This window comes from Neomonachus schauinslandi, chromosome 9 (assembly GCF_002201575.2).
Source record: "Neomonachus schauinslandi chromosome 9, ASM220157v2, whole genome shotgun sequence".
NCBI lineage: Eukaryota > Metazoa > Chordata > Mammalia > Carnivora > Phocidae > Neomonachus > Neomonachus schauinslandi.
In genome coordinates, this window is record NC_058411.1 from 7,983,510 (window position 1) to 8,005,476 (window position 21,967).

Consider the following 21,967-nt stretch of genomic DNA (forward strand, 5'->3'; position numbering starts at 1 on the left):
AGCAGTCTTGAAAAAGAACAAAACTGAAGGCATCACAATCCCAGATTTCAAGTGATATTACCAAGGTGCAGTGATCAAAACCATGTGGTACTGGCACAAAAACAGACACATCATCAAAGGAACAGAACAGAGAACCCAGAAATAAACCTGTGATTATATGGTCAATTAATCTGCAACAAAGCAGGAAAGAATATGCAATGGGAAAAAGACAGTTTCTTCAACAAGTGGTGTTGGGAAAACTAGACAGCTACATGCAAAAGAATGCAACTGGACCACTTTCTTAAGTGGTTCACACTTACAAATAAACTTAAAATGGATTAAGGACCTAAGTGTGAGACCTGAAATCATAAAAATCCTATAAGAGAGCACAAGCAGTAATTTCTCTGACACTGGCCATAGCAACATTTTTCTAGAGGTTTCCTGAGGCAAGGGAAACAAAAGCAAAAATAAACTACTGGGACTACATCAAAATAAAAAGCACAGCAAAGGAAACACTCAACAAAACTAAAAGACAACCTGCTGAATGGGAGAAGGTATTTGCAAATGACATATCTGATAGTATCCAAAATATATAAAGAATGGATACAACTCAACACCCAAAAAACAAATAATCCAAGACATTTTTCCAAAGCAGACATCCAGATGGCCAACAGACACATGGGAAGATGCTCAACATCACTCATCATCAGGGAAATGCAAATCAAAACCACAATGAGATATCACCACATACCTGTCAGAATGGCTAAAGTCAAAAACCCAAGAAATAACAAGTGTTGACGAGGATGTGAAGAAAAAGGAACATTCATGTACTGTTGGTGGGAATGCAAGCTGGTGCAGCCACTGTGGAAGACAGTATGGAGTTTCCTCAAAATATTAAAAATGGAATTATCTTATGAGCCAGTAATTCCACTACTGGGTATTTACCCAAAGATTATGAAAACACTAACTCAGAAAGACATATGCAACCCTATGTTTATTGCAGCAGCATTTACAACAGCCAAATTATGGAAGCAGTCCATCGATAGATGAATGGATAAAGATGTCACACACACACACACACACACTGGAGTATTACTCAGCCATGAAAAAGAATGAAATCTTGTCATTTGTGACAACATGGATGGATCTACAGAGCATAATGCTAAGTGAGATCAGTCAGAGAAAGACAAATACCATATGATCTCACTCATATGTGGAATTTAAGGAACAAATGAACAAAGGAAAAAAGAGACAAACCAAAAACCAGATTCTTGTTTTTTTGAAAGATTTTATTTATTTATTTGACAGAGAGAGAGACAGCGAGAGAGGGAACACAAGCAGGGGGAGTGGGAGAGGGAGAAGCAGACTTCCCGCCGAGCAGGGAGGCCAATGCGGGGCTCGATCCCAGAACCCTGGGATCATGACCTGAGCCGAAGGCAGACACTTAACCGACTGAGCCACCCAGGTGCCCCAAAAACCAGATTCTTAACCGCAGAGAACAAACTGATGGTAGCCAGAGGGGAGGTTGGTGGGGGGATGGGTAAAACAGGTGCAGGAGATTAGGAGTACACTTATGATGAGCACTGAGTAATATATGGAACTGTTGAATCACTATATTATACACCTGAAACTAATATAACACTGTATGTTAACTATACCATAACTTTTTTAAAAATTAGAAAGTAAAATAAAATAAAAATGAAATCTAAAACTGCAAAAAAATACAAGGGATTCCTGATTGAGAGCAGGAAAAAGATAAGACAGAATTGGAGTAGTGATTCTCTGAGTGTATATTTTAATATAAATTTGTTGAGACTCGTATTTTATATGTGCATAACAAAATTCTTAAAATGAAAAAAATAAAAGCTGAAGCAATGATTTAAAAAATAAATAATGAGTTACATTTTCACTCAGAAACTCAGTGTTAGACAACTTGCCCATGATCACCAGGCCCTGGTGGACAGAAAGATAGGATTTGTCCTTCCTGAGACTGGAGCTTTTTCCTCTAATCACTGCACCAGCTTCACTTCTTAGTGCTAATTAAGCATCACACAACTCAACTCAAACTGCAACTTCTCTATAAGTTATGCTGTGCTCACCACAAATGTAACTACCGTCTGTCATCATGCAGTGCTGTTCCATATCCTGGACTGTATTCCCTTGGCTAGTGGTGGCCTCAGAAGCATAAGGCTCAAGACCTGATGCAAAGTGGGGGATAAAATTGAACCTAAAGGCCAAGGTTGGGCAATATCCAACCTATTAATCAGAAAAAAAATTACTTAACAGAGTTTTGGGGTTTTTTTTCCCTCCCCCTATTACCTAGGAACTTTCAGTAGGGCAGGTTTTAGGCTACTTGCTCCAACTAATGGATACAAAATTTGAAGAAATTGGTGACAGTAACTGGCTAAAATAATTATTTACAAATAAAATTCACCAAGCTGATCTGATACAAACTTTAAACTTTAATGGAATCTAAAACACAACCTCTTTCCCATGTTGGATTTCCTAAATCTTAGCTTGGACCAAAGCTCAAATCGCCACGGACCGTTTTGGCTAACCCAACCAAGAACTAAAATTGTTAGTTAAAACTTTAGGGCTGATGAGCTTTCCAGGGCAAAGGCTGAAATGCTAAAGCCTAGGTCTGAATGCAGCGCTGACGTGAAAACAAGCATTCCTTCCACTGCCACACAGAAAAGGTGTTCGCTAAATGTTCCAAATTACCTAATGTGATAAAATGGCAGTCCAGATGGATGGCTTAATGGGCCATTTTGCTAAATTCAATTTCCAGCATGTGCCAAGCCCGCACAGATCCAGTATCCTATGGAATTCGTACACTAGGGACTAGGCATCCCTACCCCAATGCCACCTCCCCCCTGAAGCAGCAGCTCAAGCCTTTCACTGAACAAAACCCCTAGACCTCAGCTCTTATTCTCCATAGGGCCTTAACCTTCCAGTTGGCTTGTGTCTGTTCACGCCTCAAACACCCAGATGGGATTCTCCTTCTCATCTTCTCCCCATGGTAACCAATATGGCAGGTTTCAAGTAAAACACCACATAAGTCAGAGCCCCTTAAATGCTTCTACTTCTAATCCTTCATTGATGGAAACTCCATTGCTTTGTATGCTACAATCTTGCGTGGTGACCAAAAATTACAAACAAGAATTCCCTAATAATTCTAAATAAAGTTTTCATAATTTCTGTGGTTTAGCAACCAGCCATTCCCAAGAAAAAGGTTAACAAAAAAAAAATGAACGTCCATTGGAATGTAAATTCCATGAAACCAACAACAAGTGTAGACACAGAATTTGAAAATAATTGTCAGGGGCGCCTGGGTGGCTCAGTTGGTTAAGCGACTGCCTTCGGCTCAGGTCATGATCCCGGAGTCCCGGGATCGAGTCCCACGTCAGGCTCCCTGCTCAGCAGGGAGTCTGCTTCTCCCTCTGACCCTCCTCCCTCTCATGCTCTCTGTCTCTCATTCTCTCTCTCGCAAATAAATAAAATCTTAAAAAAAAAAAAATTAAAAAAAAAAAAGAAAATACTTGTCAAATAAACAAGGGGAGGGCGGTATTATTTTCTTTAGGTTTCTGGCCTCACTTTACTGTACATTTATTTCCCCCTTTATCCCAAATGCATTACCCTTTTTAAAAATTTCATTCTTAAGATGTGCATACACATAAGACACCGGAATATTACACAGCCATGTAAAAGGATGAGATCTTGACATTTGGGATGATATGGATGGACCTAGAGGGTATTATGCTGAGAAATAAGTCAGGGAAAGACAAACACCATATGATTTCATGCGTATGTGGAATCTAAAAAACAGATGAGTAAACAAAAAGCAGAATCAGACCTATAAATAGAGAGAGTAAACTAATGATTGCCAAAGTGAGAAAGAATGAGCAAAATGGGTGAAAGGGAGTGGGAGAGGCAGGCTTCCAGTTATGAAATGAGTAAGTCACAGAATAAAAGGTACAGCACAGGGAATACAGTCCAGGACAGCACTGCATGATGACAGACGGTAGTTACATTTGTGGTGAGCACAGCATAACTTATAGAGAAGTTGCAGGGCGCCTGGGTGGCGCAGTCGTTAAGCGTCTGCCTTCGGCTCAGGTCATGATCCCAGGGTCCTGGGATCGAGCCCCGCATCGGGCTCCCTGCTCCGCGGGAAGCCTGCTTCTCCCTCTCCCACTCCCCCTGCTTGTGTTCCCTCTCTTGCTGTGTCCCTGTCAAATAAATAAAATCTTTAAAAAAAGAAATCTTATAGAGAAGTTGAATCACCATGTTGTACATCTGAAACTAATGTAACATTGTGTAACTATACTTTAAAAAGTTTCTTTTTTAAAAATTTCATTCTTAGCCATTTCAAACCCTTCTGGAAATGGAGAATTTTCATGCTTTCCTATAGCCTGTTCGCTTAACAATAGCCAAATCTAAAACTCTTCATTAAAAGTACTACAAGGGCAAGAGGGAGCTGATGGAAAATACCAGGAGTCCTCGCAGCTCATCTTTCTCCCACCCACCACAGCATCCAAGTCTACTTTGTAGGGATTGGTTTACGGGTCTGTGACAGAACAGAACCAACTCTAGGAAACCAACCTGGGGAGTGTGTCCAATAAACTTCTTGGGAGGTCCAGAGGACTACCAACCAACCTGGCCACATAAAATAGTCTGTGAAACGTGCTATACAATTCAAGGACACCAACAAGGCTCACTATACCACGGTCCTGCAAATGTTCCCTTTTATTTCCTTCTAAATCAAAGGCAAGTCGAGAACAATGTAGGATGGCAGGGAGAAAAAAAAAAAAACTTTAGGGTCAGACATGGAGAGAAATTACGACCTTTGACAAATTATTTAAGCTAATTTGTCTACTGTAAATTACTGGTGTATGTCCATGCTCTTTTTCCCTGTATCAGTGCATTTCCAGCTTAACATTAACCATTAACCTCAAGAATGCCTACTAAAAAGAATCTGATATAACCCTAAGGACAAGTTGACCCATTACTCCCAAAAGTACTATTTCACTTGATTATGATATACTCAAAGGTAGGAGTTTGAGCTAATTCCCCTCCAGCTGTCCAGTTGCTGGAGAATGCACGTTAAGGGTTAGATCAAAGTTTAAGGAACGAGTGATGTGCTAATGTCCGTCCTCTGGTCTGGTCTGGCTTCACAGTCTTACTGCACCAGCCATAAAACATCTGCCAGCATATGATTTTACTTGGGGGGAAAAAAAGAACAGTGAAAATTCAGCAATCTGTTTTAAAGGTTTCCTGTTAAAGGAAGTACAGACTGGTCAGAACTTGCTGCTAAAAGGAACAGTAAGACTACTACTGGGAATCAAGGAAACCACCTTGAGCCCAATCTATAGTTTTAAATAGGGCCCAGTAATGGAAATGATGAAATTTGGACTCCCCCTCAATGGAAATGGCTGAGGCGGTCATGGGTAATAATGGACTAGATGTTTCATTAGGTTCCTTCTAACTTTTGAGATCTTATGAACATATTTTTAAAGTTAAAAAAAAAATACCTCGTGATGTATATGTGTGTGTGTGTGTGTGTGTTATATCCATCCACCCAAGAGTTTTGGCAGATAGCAAAAATCATACTTGCAAAATTACCAAGAATTTTCATTGTCAAGAAACTAAAGTGCCCACATCTGGGTCACTTTACAAGACAAAGTTTCCTTAAAAGACATCTGACGAATAACATAATTCTCATATAACCTAGGAGAGTTAAAAAAATTTTAGGCAAAATCTCTATCTTTAAAATCAGTATTAGAGTGTCAAAAATTCTAGTGGACCATCAAGGAGACCACACAAAAAACAGCTTAACTGAATGACAGCAGCCTAAGCTTCTAGCAGTGATAGGTGAAAAATACACAAATTACATTAATTATGACTAAGATCATTAACAACCCGTAAACCAATACTTAACTACAGCTAATGCTTCTTCTTGAGATTGTCAAACTTAACTCAAGATTTTGAGGCTGCTGTCTAGAAGAAACTGGCTTTCTATAGAAACTGTAGTCATATTTTCTAAATAAAACAATTTTACTGAACCAAATTAGGATGAATTATGAGTGTTTTTAAGAATCTGTAAAAATAATGACTGTACAGTTGGGAAGTGTGTCCTATTTGCAAATAATACATCCTGAGCATTCATTCCATGAACTTAAGGATAAAAATGGGAATGGCAAGCAAGTCTAAATTAAAGAGATGTAGTAGTCTAATAGTGCAGTAAAGCTCCTTCTATTAGTCTTGGCACAGTGTCCAGGCACTGTCGGTTCTCTGCTGGGGGTGGCTTTCTTGGCTGTGAAGGCAGATCATGCCCTCTGTCACTCATGGAGAGCAGTTCTGCCCAACTGTCTCTTTTCAACAACTTTATCATCAATCTCTTTATTAACAGATCCACTGCAGTCAGAAAACGCAAACAAGGACCAATTCTCATGCCAGATTTCTGGAAATCACATAGCACCAGGCACCACACAGTGTGAAAGTTTGTAAGGAGGGTGTTGTGCCAAGAGAGAGACAGCATCCACAAGGAACAAGCATAAAGTTGGGACATTTTGCATTATTACAGTAAAATACATATACCTACTTTCTTATGCCTAAAATTTGAAAAGAACCCAAATATCCACATATGTGTGTATATATGGGGATTCAGAGGGGAACAGCAGTGGCACGAGATCATTTTACTCCCCAGAAATAACTGCTATTTTGCATTTCCATAAGTCTTCTTAAAGCAAAAATTGTATTATACCAAAAAAAAAATTTAACGATTTTAGGACTATACGACATTATTAGAAAATACACAAGACTGAGAGAACTGTCTGCAAGGAGCTGTAAGAAACCCATAAAACTAAAATTCTTGAATTATTCAAAATACATATTTTCAGATTGAAATCTGTTGAATCAGAAAATAGCATCTTACAAATTAATTAAATGAAACACTTCTAAAAGGCTTACAGTCTTTTTAAGAAACTTGGGCTTCCTTTTTTTTTTTTTTTTTAAATCAGGTCATAATCACCTAATATGAAATTAAAAGCATCCAAGTTAGGTGAAAACAGAGTATACAGTCTGGGTACTTCCAAATATTGAGATGCATGAGACTCACACTAGGTGATACTTTATCATTTTCACTATTAATTATATTACACTCAGCCTGAGACTTAAACTTAATGGTTTTCCCTCTAATCTGTTTATATTTCTATCCACTGATGCAATGGTTTGAAAAATATTCAACTATAGGTAAAGCAAATTTTATAAAATGTACTGAAGACTATGATAGTATGTAACTGAACTTACACTGTTCCAAATAATGTATTTTTGCTGTAGTATGTCTCAGGTCACTGGTCTTACGGCTGCGAGGTCTGTGCTCAGGTGGAAAAAAGCAACTCTGCTGCTAAGATTGTCAGTGGCAAGTTCAAGCACAGGTTTAATCAGCTGTGGGGCTCCTAGACCCTCACCATTTATTCCATGTTGTAAATCAAAATCCACATGCCCTTAGGCTTTCCCTGGTCAATTCTGGCACCTAAGGAAGAGGGAGGGTTGAGGGTGTAGCATAAATCCATTCTCACCAGTAAAAAACAAACAACACATACTAAACAAAACTCTAAGCTGGGTGGCAAGGAGGAAACTATTTTTGATTTAAGGGATTATCCTGTACCTTAGAAATATCACAGCAAAAAATATAAAGCTTTGATGAAAGCACACAACAGACTACTTCTATTTTTCATTTCGAAAGAGGATCCATTTCCCATCCTACCAGTGCAATTTAAAGATACCCAAAACAGAAGGAAAGTGAATGCACTGTCTTATTTAAAGTATACTTTCAAAGTTAACATTTTAAACAGTTGGTGGTTAAGCTGTAAAATCTAAACAATACCCTGCCCTTTGTAGATACGATTTTTAGCTATCTATAAATGTGAATCATTTTTTAAAAAGGTAATTGCAGGAAGAAAGAATAACTGAAATCACCACCTTTCACACAAACCTGAGCTTTCTGAAATGTGAACTTGAGCACAGCCTTCATTCTACCCTTTTGAGGAAAGGCCTGTGAATTGGGAGATGAGGAAAGAAAAAAAATGCACTTAAAATTCCATCCCGTTCAGCAAAATCCATGTATGATTGATCACTGATCAGCTACAATGATGTTCGCAGAACACTTGAGACAGAAGTATGTCTCTGAGGAAGAGAAGCAGAAGTTGAAATGACTTCCTAAGTATATGAAATCAGTTCTAGGATGAAGTATACGCAACCACTTCTAAAATACATGGCTCAGAAATACTGATGCTATCTTTCCTGCTGCCAATAAAGCTACGTAAGATGTCACAAGGATGTTTAAACTGGTAAGTATAGAGAAAGGATGAATAAATTGATTACACATATATAAAAAACAAACACCACACGGAATTAAACAGACCACTTGTCGCTATATGACTGAAAGTCATGTTTATTAGAGAACACACTTAATATTTCATGTACCAACAAGTTCAGCTCTTAAGACAGCATCCATTTGTGATTCTGGTTTGAAAAAAAAAAAAAAAAAAAAACTAACAGTAAAGGAATAAAGCAGAGAATTAAAAAGAATACCAAAACATACAATTCAGGCTAAAAGCAACTAATTTTCCTTGTGCTGTTCTTTTATTAGAATTAAAATAGGCAAAAGTATATCCAAAGGATTATTCAATGCCTTTTTAGATAAAGTTTCTCTTTTTGCTTAAATGCATTTAAGTGCACGAACAGTTAGCATTCCCAGGGCTTGGTCTACAAGCTTATGTATGTTAATGATTTACCCTTTCATACATCAATTACTACTTGGAGCTGCTGATCACTTATTGCCACCTTCAGTGCAGCCAGAATTAATACTACGCAGAGCTCTAAAACATTTTTCTGTGTGGAGAAAAAAAAACAGAGGTGTTAATTAGAAAAATACAAACTTTATTCCAGAATATACCCAGAGCCACAAAACACACCTTTACTTGTTTTACTAATTCAGCAAGATGCATGAAAAGCCAAAAGACCATGTGGGTGATCAAAGTCAGAAAGTGGGCTATTCAGTCCCATGTTCAGGTGTCTATCGAGGTAGAGGAAGTCCCGCAAGTTCAACTCTGTAGGTGTGAACAATGGAGCAAAGGGTAATTTGTACAGTATCTTCCCTTTTCCTAATACTCCCAAAAGCTTAATGAAAAGTCATCCCATGTTGCAGTCGTATATTGTTTTATATATAATAAAGGTATTAGAATTTGGAATTTCAGGATAATGACTTTAACATCAGGAGGTCCATCCCTCCACTCAAGGCACTTAAGATAGCCATACTCAGGAGCTGGCCATTACAAACATACAAAGCAGTTCCCTCCTAACCCATGAGTTTAGTATGCAATGCTGAGCATCTGGGGGTTTAAGAAAAGCAGTATCTGATTTGGGTTTGGTAAAATGAGAAAGAGAAGATCCTAGCCGGTTTGTGGTCTATAATCCTAAACTCACTGAAAAACAACAGTGCCACCTGCTGACATAGAAATAATTGAAAACCAAAAGCTTTGAAAAGGAAACGAATCAGCAGTACACTGTCTACGTGCATGAAACAAATATACAGAAAAGGCATATAGTCTACATACACAAAATAAATACTGTAGACAATAGGGCAGCTGAGAGTGAATTATTAGTAACTACATTCATGTTTTCCTCCCAAATGATCATTTATATGAAAAATAGTGATCACGGAAGGTATCAGTTAATACTAGGCTGCCACTAACAGCATAAATTAACCAGAAGCAAATCTTTTCTAAATGTAAGCAAAGTAAATTCTTTTGCAAATCTTCACTTATGGCCATACCATAAACTTAAAAGTAGAACCGATTTATCACTGAAAAAACAAGAGAAATAAAGTCAGTCAAAAGAAACCAGCCAACTGTGGGATTGTGCTGTTTTTTTTTTTTATTGTGTTTTCAATGGAGAAATACATCATCTGTTTACAAAATAGCTCTTGAAAAATACAAGGAGTACAGATACTATAAAACAAAGCAAACTCCAGTCATGAGACACTACATACATCATGCGAAAGCAACAGTCTGATCTCCAGGTTATGAAAACTAGAATTAAAAAGTCACTACACAGAAAAGGTCCAAGTTTCCAGCTTGGCAAAACTTGGGTGCAGTTACATGAAACGTTTAATAAACTGAATTTTTTTTTTCCCCAATGTGTAAACAAAATGACAACACTAAATCTGTGCCTGGCAATTTCAATCTAACTCTGAAGCTACACAAAACACACAGACACCTTGTACACTTCACCTGTTAGCATGACCATCTTTTTTTCTTAGGTGGTGGGAGGAAGGGCAAGGTGAGTGTGCGGAGCGAAGATGTGGGAAGCGGAAACACTGTCTACTAGACATCATAAGGTACGGTGAAAAGAAAGCCTCAATTAATGCATAGCCTAAGGGGAAAGACTACACTCCAACTTTGGAAAATTAATTTAGAAGGACAGGGGAAGAGTTTAAGTAACTGCAGTTTAACATGAAAAATGCACATGTGATAAGAATGGAGCACAATGAAAGATTCATAAACATGCTCATCAGAAAATCTGTTAGGTCTGCTTTGTCCAGATTAGGAAAGAATAACTAAGTTTATCAACATCTGGCACCCCTCATACTTCGTGAAGATGGATGCTCTGCTGCTTAATTATGAGGACTTCTTTTCTTTGCAGAAAGGAGTTCCTAACCGATTGATCGGATAAAACAAAATGAAAAAGGAGTAGAGAGCTGACTAGATGCCAAGTGCTTGCTAGAAATGATTTTTAAAATGTTTCTACATGTAAAATTTACTGACAAATTTTGGTCAACCATTTAAAAATAAAAATTAGTTTAAAATTCTTGGAGAAAATGCCTTTTTGCCCACGCTTAAAATTGAAAATCAACTTTACTACAGAGGAGTTCTGTGGAGTGTACAAAATTCCGCATGTCCAGAGATCAAATGGCCGTCCCGGATAGGGCATCATGCATTTTTCTTTTAGTCACCCTAAAGTTTCAGCCACAGGACCAAAATTTAGTGTTCTGTGCCACATGGCCACAGGATCATTGGTTTCACATCATGGCTTAAGAAAATACTGGCATTTTGTTTCTTATGAAATTAAGTTCTACCTTATGCATACAAGCAAAAAGGGAAAAAGAAAAGGGGGAGGGAGCAAAAAGCTTTGTTTCAAAGACAACAGATTGAAGGCAAAAGAATATGGAGCTTTAATAAGCTCAAAGAAAAATATTTGCTGGCTGATCGCTGATTTGTATGCATTCTAAACAATTCTATAAATAAAACCAATATATCATTTCTTAATCATGACCCCATCAAAACCAACTATTTCCTAATTATTCTTTCAATGTCAAATATACACCCTTAGAGTTGACATTTCATTTTTAAGGGTTGCAGCTACCGCACAGGGACTGAACTAGATGTCCTCTCATCCTTTCTCTGAAGTAGAACAGTACGCCACCGCACAATGGTATCCAATTTGAAGACTAATGGTAAAGGAAATTTTTCAGGAAAAAATGAAAATCCATCAAGCTGAAAATCTAAAATTAGTTCTACTTTCTAATAAAAAAATACATAAAAGTGCATCATCGAACAAGGAATTCTTATGCCAGTTTGTATTGCAAATTTTCCAAACAATGCATCAAACATAAACCCAATCCAGATGTCAATTATGGATACAAATATAGCTTGAGGTTTTTTTTTTTTTTTTTTTAAAGGCAGTAATTTTTTGAAATAGTTAATGCAACTGTTGCTAACACAATAATAATAGTACTCCTGGCTTCACATACTAACCTGGACTTCCGATCAAGTGCTGATTAGCCCAGTAAGGGAGGTCACAAAAAAAACCTAAATCCATTTTCAGTCATGTCTAGTCTTGTACCCTCCATTCTCCTTTTTTAGCATTTGAAGACAACAGGTTGAGTTGGCAGATATTGTTTATGGACCCCTGAGGTTGTTTTTACCGATTCAATCTCAGTTTTATTGAATTCTTGATAACAGGAATAGGATTTGCAGGGAGAGCAGGGATATCAGAAAGGTCTGTACTGGATGTTTTCTGAGAACGAAAGCAAAGAACACAACATTGTTCAAAGCACTGTAACTTAAAAATGAGATTTACTTTCCACTGCTTTACTTTCTAAGAAATGGATGGGACCTTACCACAGAAGTATTAAAAATTTAAAGAGAAACAAGAATGAAGTGCAAATAAACATGACTATTACTATAAAACTATCTGTTCTACACTTGTAATTTTCAAATAATAAAATATGAATGTTTTAGCAATACACAAACTCCTAAGTAATTTTAAAATACAACTTTCATAGACACACTCCTCTAAGAATGACCTGTCATATAATTATTAAAGTCATGTTAAACTGTATTTACTTGTAGTAACACTAACAGCTGTGATGGTAACTGGTGCTGGAGCGCCCCCGTGTGGGAGAACACACACAGGAGCGGCAGTTACCAGGACATTATTTTCTGACCCCTATACATTATAAAATTAAATCTATACAACTCAGCAATAATTTAGTTATTCTAAATTTTAGGAAAACTTCATGTTAAAAAAGTTTAAATACAAGGTTTCTTTAACATTCAAAAACAGAGAAATTTTTAAATGTTTTATTATGGGAAATTCCAAGCATCCACACAAGTAGAGCACATTCTATGATGAATCCCATGTAGCCATTACCGAGCTTCGCCAGCGGCCCAACCAGAACCATCCACCGTCCCCCCACCTTCACTCCCAAGCTTACTCTGAAGCAAATCCCAGAGATGCTACCATTTTGTCTGTAAGTATCTCAAGTTATCTCAAAACAATAAGGATTCTTTATTACACACAGCCACAATATTATAATCATCTCCCCAGAAAGAAATATACCTGTTGTATCTCCAAATACAGGGATTTTTTTTTTTTTTGGTAATCAACATCATCACTCTTTTTATTAACTGGGTGATTTTTCTCTCAATGGCTCTACAAATCTTTACATTAGAAATTAAGTTCTACCTCCCCATAAAAATACAAAAAGGCAAATACCCACAAGTACTCATCACCATAGGGATGAACTTAATAAAAGAGAAAACTAGAGAACAGTCCCCCAGAGTAATGTGGCAGGCCAAAAGACACGCAGTCATATCACAGGAGCTCAAGACCGACAGACTAATTTGTCCGTGTATCAATGCCAAGCACATTTCCTCATGTTGCTTTAGTTACTTCCTCCACCCCAAATTCTTATTAGATAAGTTCTGGAATAAATGACATTCCAGAAATTCAACATGATATTTCTCTCTTTAGAGGCTATGAGGGTTAATAGTTAGCAAAAACACATCTTAAAATTATCACATTAAAATGACTCTGAGCCACAAAGCAGCAAAATATCACTGCCTCAGTTCAGCAGCCTCACTGTGAGCATCAATGATCTCAGTGGTCTTGCAGAGGGTCACCAGTTCAACATCTACTTAAAGAAAATATTTACTTTGTGTCAGAATATGACCTAGACTTTGAAGTATACTCAATTTTTGAAAGGGTTCAAAAAGAAAATCATTGTTTCACAAAAATGAAGGGTTCACAAATCAGTATTAAAAAAAAGAAAGAAAGAAAAGATTCTAGGTGCCTACTGTATGTAAGAAGGGACTATCACAATTTCTAGGACAAATGAAAAATAATTTGAGAGAATTACGGGTTACATTAAATTAACAATTGAAAATCAGAAGTAAAATGTGAGACACATTTTAAAAAGAAAAAAATCATTTTAACCTCACAAAAAGATCCACAAAGATGTTTTTTAGTTCTGTCATGATTTAAAATTCACTCACTCTTTGATCTGTAGAGAAAACCTTTATATGAATACTGCATATTATGACTAGTGAGGATTTAAATAATTTGCAATATCAAATAATATATAAGGGGATGAGTTAGCATCTTGACAGTGCAAAACAATGGTTCTATCAAATCTGATGCTCTACCTTTAAACTACAATATACACATTGATAGGCTAGCACGTAACTACTGTTACAGAGAGAATTTTAATAGTCTTCTTGTATATGCTCATTTTAATTCATTACACCACACTAATCTTAACAACATTTACAAACTCTCCTTGCTTTTTGCACTTAGTACCTGAGAGGCCAACAGAGAAGCCGCTGTGTGAATAGTTTCTGATTGAGTTGTACTTGTCTCTGTATCAAGTTGTTCCTGTGAGACAAAGAGGACGGGGGAGGAAAGAGACTTAAAAAAAAGAATAAAAGAACATGACTGGGTTTGGTGGCTAATAAAGAAGACAACTTGGAAGACAGGAGGATCAAGAGAAAGATGGGACCACATCACAAAATCATGTAGTGAGCCTGGCCGCAGGCCGCCTCGCCCTTGTCACATACACATACGTTTCTATTTATCTACTTCATATTTATGGGCATGGCCAGAGTATCTCCTGGCTTTCCAGCTACTTCCAACTTGGACATTTGGAGCAAATAATAATTAAAGACACGCACAGGCACATTACGAAATGTTGCCCAGACAATAATTAACACACTACAAACCTAAGCCCTAGCTATGTGAAAAAAACAAAACCCAGTTAATATTATTAAATAAATTACCTTTTCCAAAGAATAAAAGCTGTTCCCACACCTTCGATTAAAAGTAGAAAAAAAGTCCCTAAAACATTCCTTTTTTTTTTGGTTTCTCCTCCCCTCCTCAATAATCAATGCAGGGATCTATTATAAATATTATGAGAAAATACCAGGAGAACCATGTCATGCCACTGCTCTCAACGTTTTTAAAGCTGTGCACAAAACAGAATACTACATATATACACAAACAAATGAAAATAAATATGTAAAAACCTGAATTTCTATAAAACATATACAGTAATAAAACAATGAAATGTCAATTTTCTCTTATGAAACAGAACGGGGTGAACAGGATGCAGGTAACAGAAATGGAAGTTCAGGCTTTCTGAAGCACAAACTGGGAGTTATGCATCGAGTTTTAAAAGTAAGCATACTATTTGCCTCAGTAACTCCTCTTTCATTAATTTATTCTAATAAATATAAATGGATGGCAGGTATTTACCTATAGTCAATACTATAGTAAGAAAGCACTTTCTTTTTTTAATAGAAACAACTGCTAACAACTGGGAACTGGTTGAATAAAATAGGGTTACAGCCTTAAGATAGCTTATTAATATTTTGTAAATTATATAATCACAGGAATAATTTTTCCTGGTTTACAGAGTGAATAAAGATTTGAAAGCAAAGGCACTGGTATGTATGCCCAAATAAAATCTATAGGCACCAAAAGAATACTTGCTCAAATGTCGATTATGGGAATAATTTTGGAAGAGGATTTCCAAATTTTCTACCTTAAATAAGAGGAAAAAGTTAAAAGCCTTCAGTACATTTCAATTTTTGAAAGAATGATGTTTGGACTCTAATACGGTTTGGCTAAACCACTCTCTCTCATCTCATCTACCTCATCTCAAGCCCCATGCACCCCAGAAGGCTCTTGCCAGAACCTTCTGCCAAAAACTGATTCTCAAAACATACCATACGCCCACCCAAAGAGTAAGATGACCTTCTTATCTTGGACTGCCCCAAATCCTACATATCCTTCAAGGACTACGTCAAATATGACATGGTCTTTCTACAAAGCCTCTTACTGTTTCTTCAGTCAGAAATAACATCCCACTGCTCCTGCCCCTCACCACCCCAGCAGCCTCAATTACTTTGATCTTCTGTGATAATATAATTAATTGCTTCTACCTCTTATCTTCTCTACTTAATTTTAAGTTCTTTTAAAGGCACACAACATGCCTCACTCATCACTTTATTCCGTTCAGTGTCCACCCAGATTACCTTGCATTTAGTAGGACCTCAAACATTTGAGAAATTCACTTTCAGCATTATAAATTAACATTCAAAAGGGACGAACACTTCTCTAAAAACAATACTGAACAACCTAAAACCTATAGAACAAAAGACAGTACAATATTCTAGAGACATTTCTATCACATCTTCTGTACTCTTAATTGGGTATGTATTCCAAGGCTAAATTAGTATACCTTTGTTTCTGTTTTATCATGTCCACTCAAAGCAAGACAGTTAGCATCTTCGCTTGTTTCATCCTGTTTTTGAAAAAAAAAGCTTTATTCTCTAAAATGAAAAATTTAGATTATTTGCCAATCAATGCTTTAATTGATAAAAATTTTTTAAATTATAAAATAATTTAACCTGTAAGATCAACTATGGCCTTAAAGTAGATCACTCATTCATTTGAAAAAAAAATTTTAATGTAACATATTTAATTTGGCTTCAGTATCTTCCAAACAAAGAATATGAAGAAAGCTGTTACTGTTGATCAACACCACCTAAATCACATTCCTAAAACCACTAAGTTCATAAAATATTTTTTGTAAGGAAGAGAAAAAAAGAGTTCATTGATCAAACAATTTAGAAACTTGGAATCCTATCGATAGACCCCCTTTCTGGGAAATTCACATACACATTAGCACTTTTTATAAAAGGTTCTGAGAAGTTCTATAAAGAATACCTCTTTGACTTTCCCAAACAATTAACCACAGAATCCCCCCACTTAGTAAACTTAGTAACATCCTGAAGAACTGGAGGTTTGGGAAATGCTCTCTTCCAGTCTTAATTTTTTAATTTATTATAATTATATTCAAAAACAACTCATTTTCGGTAAAGAAAGCAAAAGAGAAGCCAAAGATGGCTGTACTTTCCCATTCCTGCAGTGACTTGCAATTAACATCCCTTTAAGAAAAACTATTTTAACCCTAATTTCTCTGCTGTATTTACAAGGGAAAATTATAATTTTAAATGTAGCTTTATAACAAGACATAGAAACCATGTTTCTATGAGTAGAAGAAATTTAACAGTAATATAAACCAATTCTAATAAGGACCATATTTGTATCCTGCAAACGTTACAAACTTCAAAAACAGTAATGGTAACAGGGCAAGTATCAAACCTGATTGGATATGAAATTATTGCTAATACTGGTAAATATACTGATATATACACACACATATATATATATATAAATACACACACACATATATGGTGATAATATACTATAGTTGTGTTTTCAGAAATCTTTAGATACACACACAAATATTTATGGCTGAAATGATACGCCTGGGATTTGCTTCATAACAAGGGGAAAGGAAGTAGATGTGTAGATGAAGCAGGCTGGCCGTGAGCTGTTAACTGCGGAAGCTAAGTGATGCAAACAGGACTGTTCATTATAATTTTGTACATGTTTGAAATTTTCCATAAGAAAAAGTTTAAAAATAGATATATAGCATCATTTAAGCATACAATCCAGGGCAAACATTTGTCTATTTTTATTTTACACCTTCGCATATGATGCAAATTAAGCAGCAATATACCTCCTGACCACCCCTGAACCCCTCTACTGTCTATACACATGTTAGTGCATGATTAATTAAGACCAGTGTTTCTTTCTGGTTTGTTAAAATTTCTAATAACAAGTACTCATTAACAGAGAATAAAAGATCCGGTTTAGGAGAGCTCCAAAATGATGATATTCATAACAATCTTCTCCTTTAGCACCATGAGATTTAGGCCTGGGTTCTATTCCTGACTCTGACTTTAATTAGCTTTATAAATGGAAAACCACTGAAACTCAAGGTCCTCCTTCTGGGAAATGAGATCAGCCTGTAAGATACCTAAGATCCTCAAGTCTCTTCTATATCATAAAACTGTTTTTTGTTAGTCAACTCCATGAAGCCGCCATAAACAAAACCCAGACTGTGAGAAAACATTAAAAAACAAAACAAAACAAAAATTGCAAGGAAAAAAGGAAGGATTAAACCATTAACAGAAGTAAACAATGAATAGGCATCTCCAGTTATGCTTACATATACTTACTGAGATAAAAAGAAATGTGAATTCTGCAATGCTCTGCCAACTCCAAACAAGTATCAATAGACACAATGTGGAGTTCCACCAAAATCAGCACATTTTTAGGTTGCTGCACAACAGAGTCGTGCAGCACTGGGGGGTTTGAATAGAAGATTCCCAGGCCTAACTTCTGGAGTCTCTGATTCAGTGTATCTGGAGGAGGCCATAAAATCTCTATTGGGGGTGGGGGGAATCACTCTGAAAAATTCTGATGTACAAGCAAGGCAGAAAATCATTGCCTTAAGAAATAACTACGCAGACGGGTTTTCAGAACATGTTATAAAGCATGATATGATATAATCATTCTTCATTCAGCATCATTAGAGTAACAAAATTCATCAAATTATTCATATTTAGTTAATATTGACCATATCCAAAAAAATCTAAACCCAAAGGCTTCAGAATAAGCTGGGGAATAGAACACTTACAAATTAGAGATACTATTTCACTATTACAGATCAAAACACTCCCATGAGAAAAATCCAGATTTTTTTTTCCCTTTCTAAAGAAACTTTGGTGAAATGAGTAAACTCCTAAGTAACAAATTTTCAACCAAAAATCACAATGAAATTGGGAGTTTTTGGACTGTCATCTCTGGGGCAACAATGACTGTTCCACTAACAGGAAAACAACATGAGAGTGATTCCAGGGAGCAATGAAATTGTGTAACAAGGCTACTTACTTCTTTTTTATTTTAAAACACACACCAAAATCAATGTACACTTTTAATGGTTTCCCTAAAACTGAGACTTTGGCAAGGTAAATTGGCCACTATAAAAAGTGAAAGTATTGCTAGAAAATTTCCTGAAGGGTTGGAGGAAGTAATCATTCAAGGTCTCAAAATTAATCTGACTTTGCAACTATGGCCAGTTATTCAGTAAGAGTTCCTTGAAAACCTCATATTCAGTAGCCCTGTAATAACAAATACAGTGTAAGAAACTCCAAAACTCCATTTGGATCACAGAACTGTGTCCAAAGGGGCTATCAAAGAATCAGTACACATAAAAGATACAGCTGTGAGAGAATAAGAAACTGGGATGACATACTAAACTGTGTTATAGACTAGACAAGCTAAGTTTAAATGAGGCACAGCTTTATGGAAGAGGTAGTCACTGAGAAGAGTAGAAGGGTGGAGAGAGACTATGGCCCTAAAGCACTACCTAAACTTTTTCTAAAAGCTTTCTTCCTTGCTGCTTCTCAATTCTGGCTCACAAAGATTTTCTTCTACTGGACTTTAAAATAGGCAGGCTGGTATTCCCAAGACTAACTAATATATAGATACCTCTTCTGTTTTGGTTTTCTTAGGACTCTCTTCTTTATGAGGTGAGGATGTCCTCTTGACTCCTACTATAGGATTAGGTATTTTTGTTGCTGCATTTCCTGAAGGTCTAGGTGGTGGGTTTACCAGACGTGTTGAAGAAACAACTCTGGAGACCGTAGGCTTTGGTGGTGGTGAAATGGCTGGTTGTGTGGCAGTTTGAGGAATGCTTTCACTCGATGTACCTAAGTAGGTAAGTACATGAACACATAAAAATTACAATAAATCCTGTCAAAAGAAAGTTACAAGTAAAGCTTTCAGTCTCTGAATTTTATTTTATTTCATTGATAATTATACAATAGCATTAAAAAACTGAATTCGAACCACTTAATCAATAAAGCCATCTTTCAAAATGAAGGCTAACACCAAATACGGTGTAAGGATTCTCAAGCCTGTCAACCCCATCTCCTTACCCCCTGAGCTTTCACTGGAATTTACTTGTGGCACAGAAACTTCAGTAGCCTGTATGTTGGTCACAGATGCTGCTGTTACAGCTGGAGCAGGACTGTTTCTGCTAAAAAAAAAAAAAAGAAAAGAAAGAAAGAAAGAAAAAGAAAAAAAGAAAAAAGTGAAAAAGCAAACAGAAAAGTATAAAATAAAATTCCATAACAAAATTTAATATGGAAGTTATTTTCTAAAGGAAATGATTCTTTGGTTTTACTTCTATGTATATATTAGTAACTGACTTTATATGCTAAAACATAACCAACAACCCAAAGCACACACTCTAAAGCAGTGCTGTCCGACAGAACCCTTTGGAACAATGTCACATAGCTGTGCTATCCAGTATGGTAGTCACTATATAGATGCACCTACTCGGCTGGTGAGAAACTGAATATTTAACTTTATTTAATATTAATAAATTTAAATCACCACATGTGGCTAGTGACTAGCATATTAAACAGGACAGTTTTAAAAACAATCTGTATCTGATTTGGGGGAATAGACTTAATGGATTTGGGGTATAAGAAAATTCCATCAAAGGCTATAAATAAGAAAATGGTCTGAAAAATAGAAATAAGCTTCTGCATACAAAATCTAAGGATTTGTGACACCCTAAAAACCACCCAGTGGCCCAGATATACAACAAAGGCTTTCAAAGCCATCCCTCCTCTTCTATGTGCTGGATCCCACTCCCTCCTGTCATTTCAGGAAACTCAAATCATCCATCCTTTACTCTCCTATTTCTTCAACATTTCTGTCTCAGATAAATCCTATCGCAGTTAAATAATCTCATTTTAATTACCCCTTGAAAGAAAAATAAAAGCAAAAAGTCCTCTGTGGTTATTCTTGCTCCCTCGGCTATAGCTCACACTCTGCAACTGTGGAACAATGACGCCATGACAAGGTGGCGACACAAAAGGACTTAAGACTTTTGGTGCCTGCAAGACATTTGCACGCAACCAGGGCAATCAGCTTATTAAAGATTTGGAGTTCACAGGGTGCCTGGGTGGCTCAGTCGATTAAGTGTCCGACACTTGGTTTCAGCTCAGGTCATGATCTCGGGGTCCTGGGATTGAGCCCCATGTTGGGCTCTGTGCTCAGTACGGGGTCTGCTTGATTCTCTCTCTCCCTCTTCCTCTCGTGCTCTCCCAAATAAATAAATCTTTAAAAAAAAATTTTTTTTAAAAGAAAGAAAAAGCTTTGGAGTTCACTGGTACATAGAAGTAAATGAAGTCAACAAGGGCAGGTGATCCCACTCCCCCAAGGGAGAATACCAAGCGGGGACAAGTACCGTGGAGAGCGCCCTCAAGGGCACACACATCTAATGACTTAAACAGAAAGGGAGAGCTGGCCAGAGAACCACCACAGATGCAGGAAGAAAACCAGAAATAGCTGGCAAAATGGCTAGTGCATAATAAATACTGAAAATTTGCTAAGCAAATATACAACTGTAAACTTAAAATCCGGAAGTCTTACTTACAGAAGTTATTTAGTATTACATAAGAAACTAACATTGTTAAACTTCTGAAATTACTTAATACATAGTTACTATTTTACATGCATGTGCATAAACTCAAAGTACAAAAGGCTTCTATACAAATCCCTTTGAAGATACCCTAGTATTTCCATTAAAAAAAAAAAAAGATTCTGCAAGGATACACTGGAAAAATTTATAGAAGGTTAAACATAAATATGGCTTTTTGTGTTCTAGTTTTTGCCACTATAGCCATGTATTTCTTTCATAACAAAAATGTTTCTGTGTTCAATGTTTTCAAAGACACTTAATTTAAAAAAAAAAAAAAGTTTCCTATAACTAAGACCATCCCACAAAGACCTTCACCTTCCTTAGTAGGCCCCTTATATGTCCACAGATTTGTTCCCCTGCTACACAGATGTAAGCGGCTCCGGGACAGAAAGGTGATTTTATCCCTCTTGTCCATTCTCCCTAGCACACCATACAGTTCACTGGAGGCAGCAGAAGCCTCAATACAGAGCTTTCTTAAGATGGGGTTACGTCCCATTAAACCCATCATAAATTGAAAATACCTTAAGTCGAAAATGCATTTAATACACATAATCACCAAACATCACAGCTTAGCCTAGCCTCCTTCAAACATGCTTAGGACACTTACATTAGCCTACAGCTGGGCAAAATCACCTAACACAAAGCCTATTTCAGCATAAAGTGTTGCCTATCTCATGTGATTTATCGAGTATTGTATTGAAAGTGAAAAACGGAAGGGCTGCATGGGAGCAGAATGGG

General features: G+C 36.7%; 1 protein-coding gene across 7 annotated transcripts in view; it reads right to left on the reverse strand.

Annotated features, from left to right (window-relative positions):
* Window positions 1-9,889: 9,889 nt before the first annotated feature.
* Window positions 9,890-21,967, reverse strand: part of PAPOLA (poly(A) polymerase alpha) — a 58,185-nt gene continuing 46,107 nt past the window's right edge. Inside the window, exons 18-22 of one of the 7 annotated variants that reach the window (XM_044918323.1) lie at window positions 19,674-19,774; window positions 19,225-19,445; window positions 16,061-16,123; window positions 14,122-14,196; window positions 9,890-12,057 (exon numbers count right to left, since the gene is read on the reverse strand). In XM_044918323.1, coding sequence (XP_044774258.1) covers window positions 11,962-12,057; window positions 14,122-14,196; window positions 16,061-16,123; window positions 19,225-19,445; window positions 19,674-19,774 — 556 coding nt within the window. In that variant the 3' untranslated portion in view covers window positions 9,890-11,961. The remainder of the gene's footprint in view (window positions 12,058-14,121; window positions 14,197-16,060; window positions 16,124-19,224; window positions 19,446-19,673; window positions 19,775-21,967) is intronic. The other 6 variants (XM_021679832.1, XM_021679831.2, XM_044918321.1 and 3 more) reach the window with 6 other exon arrangements.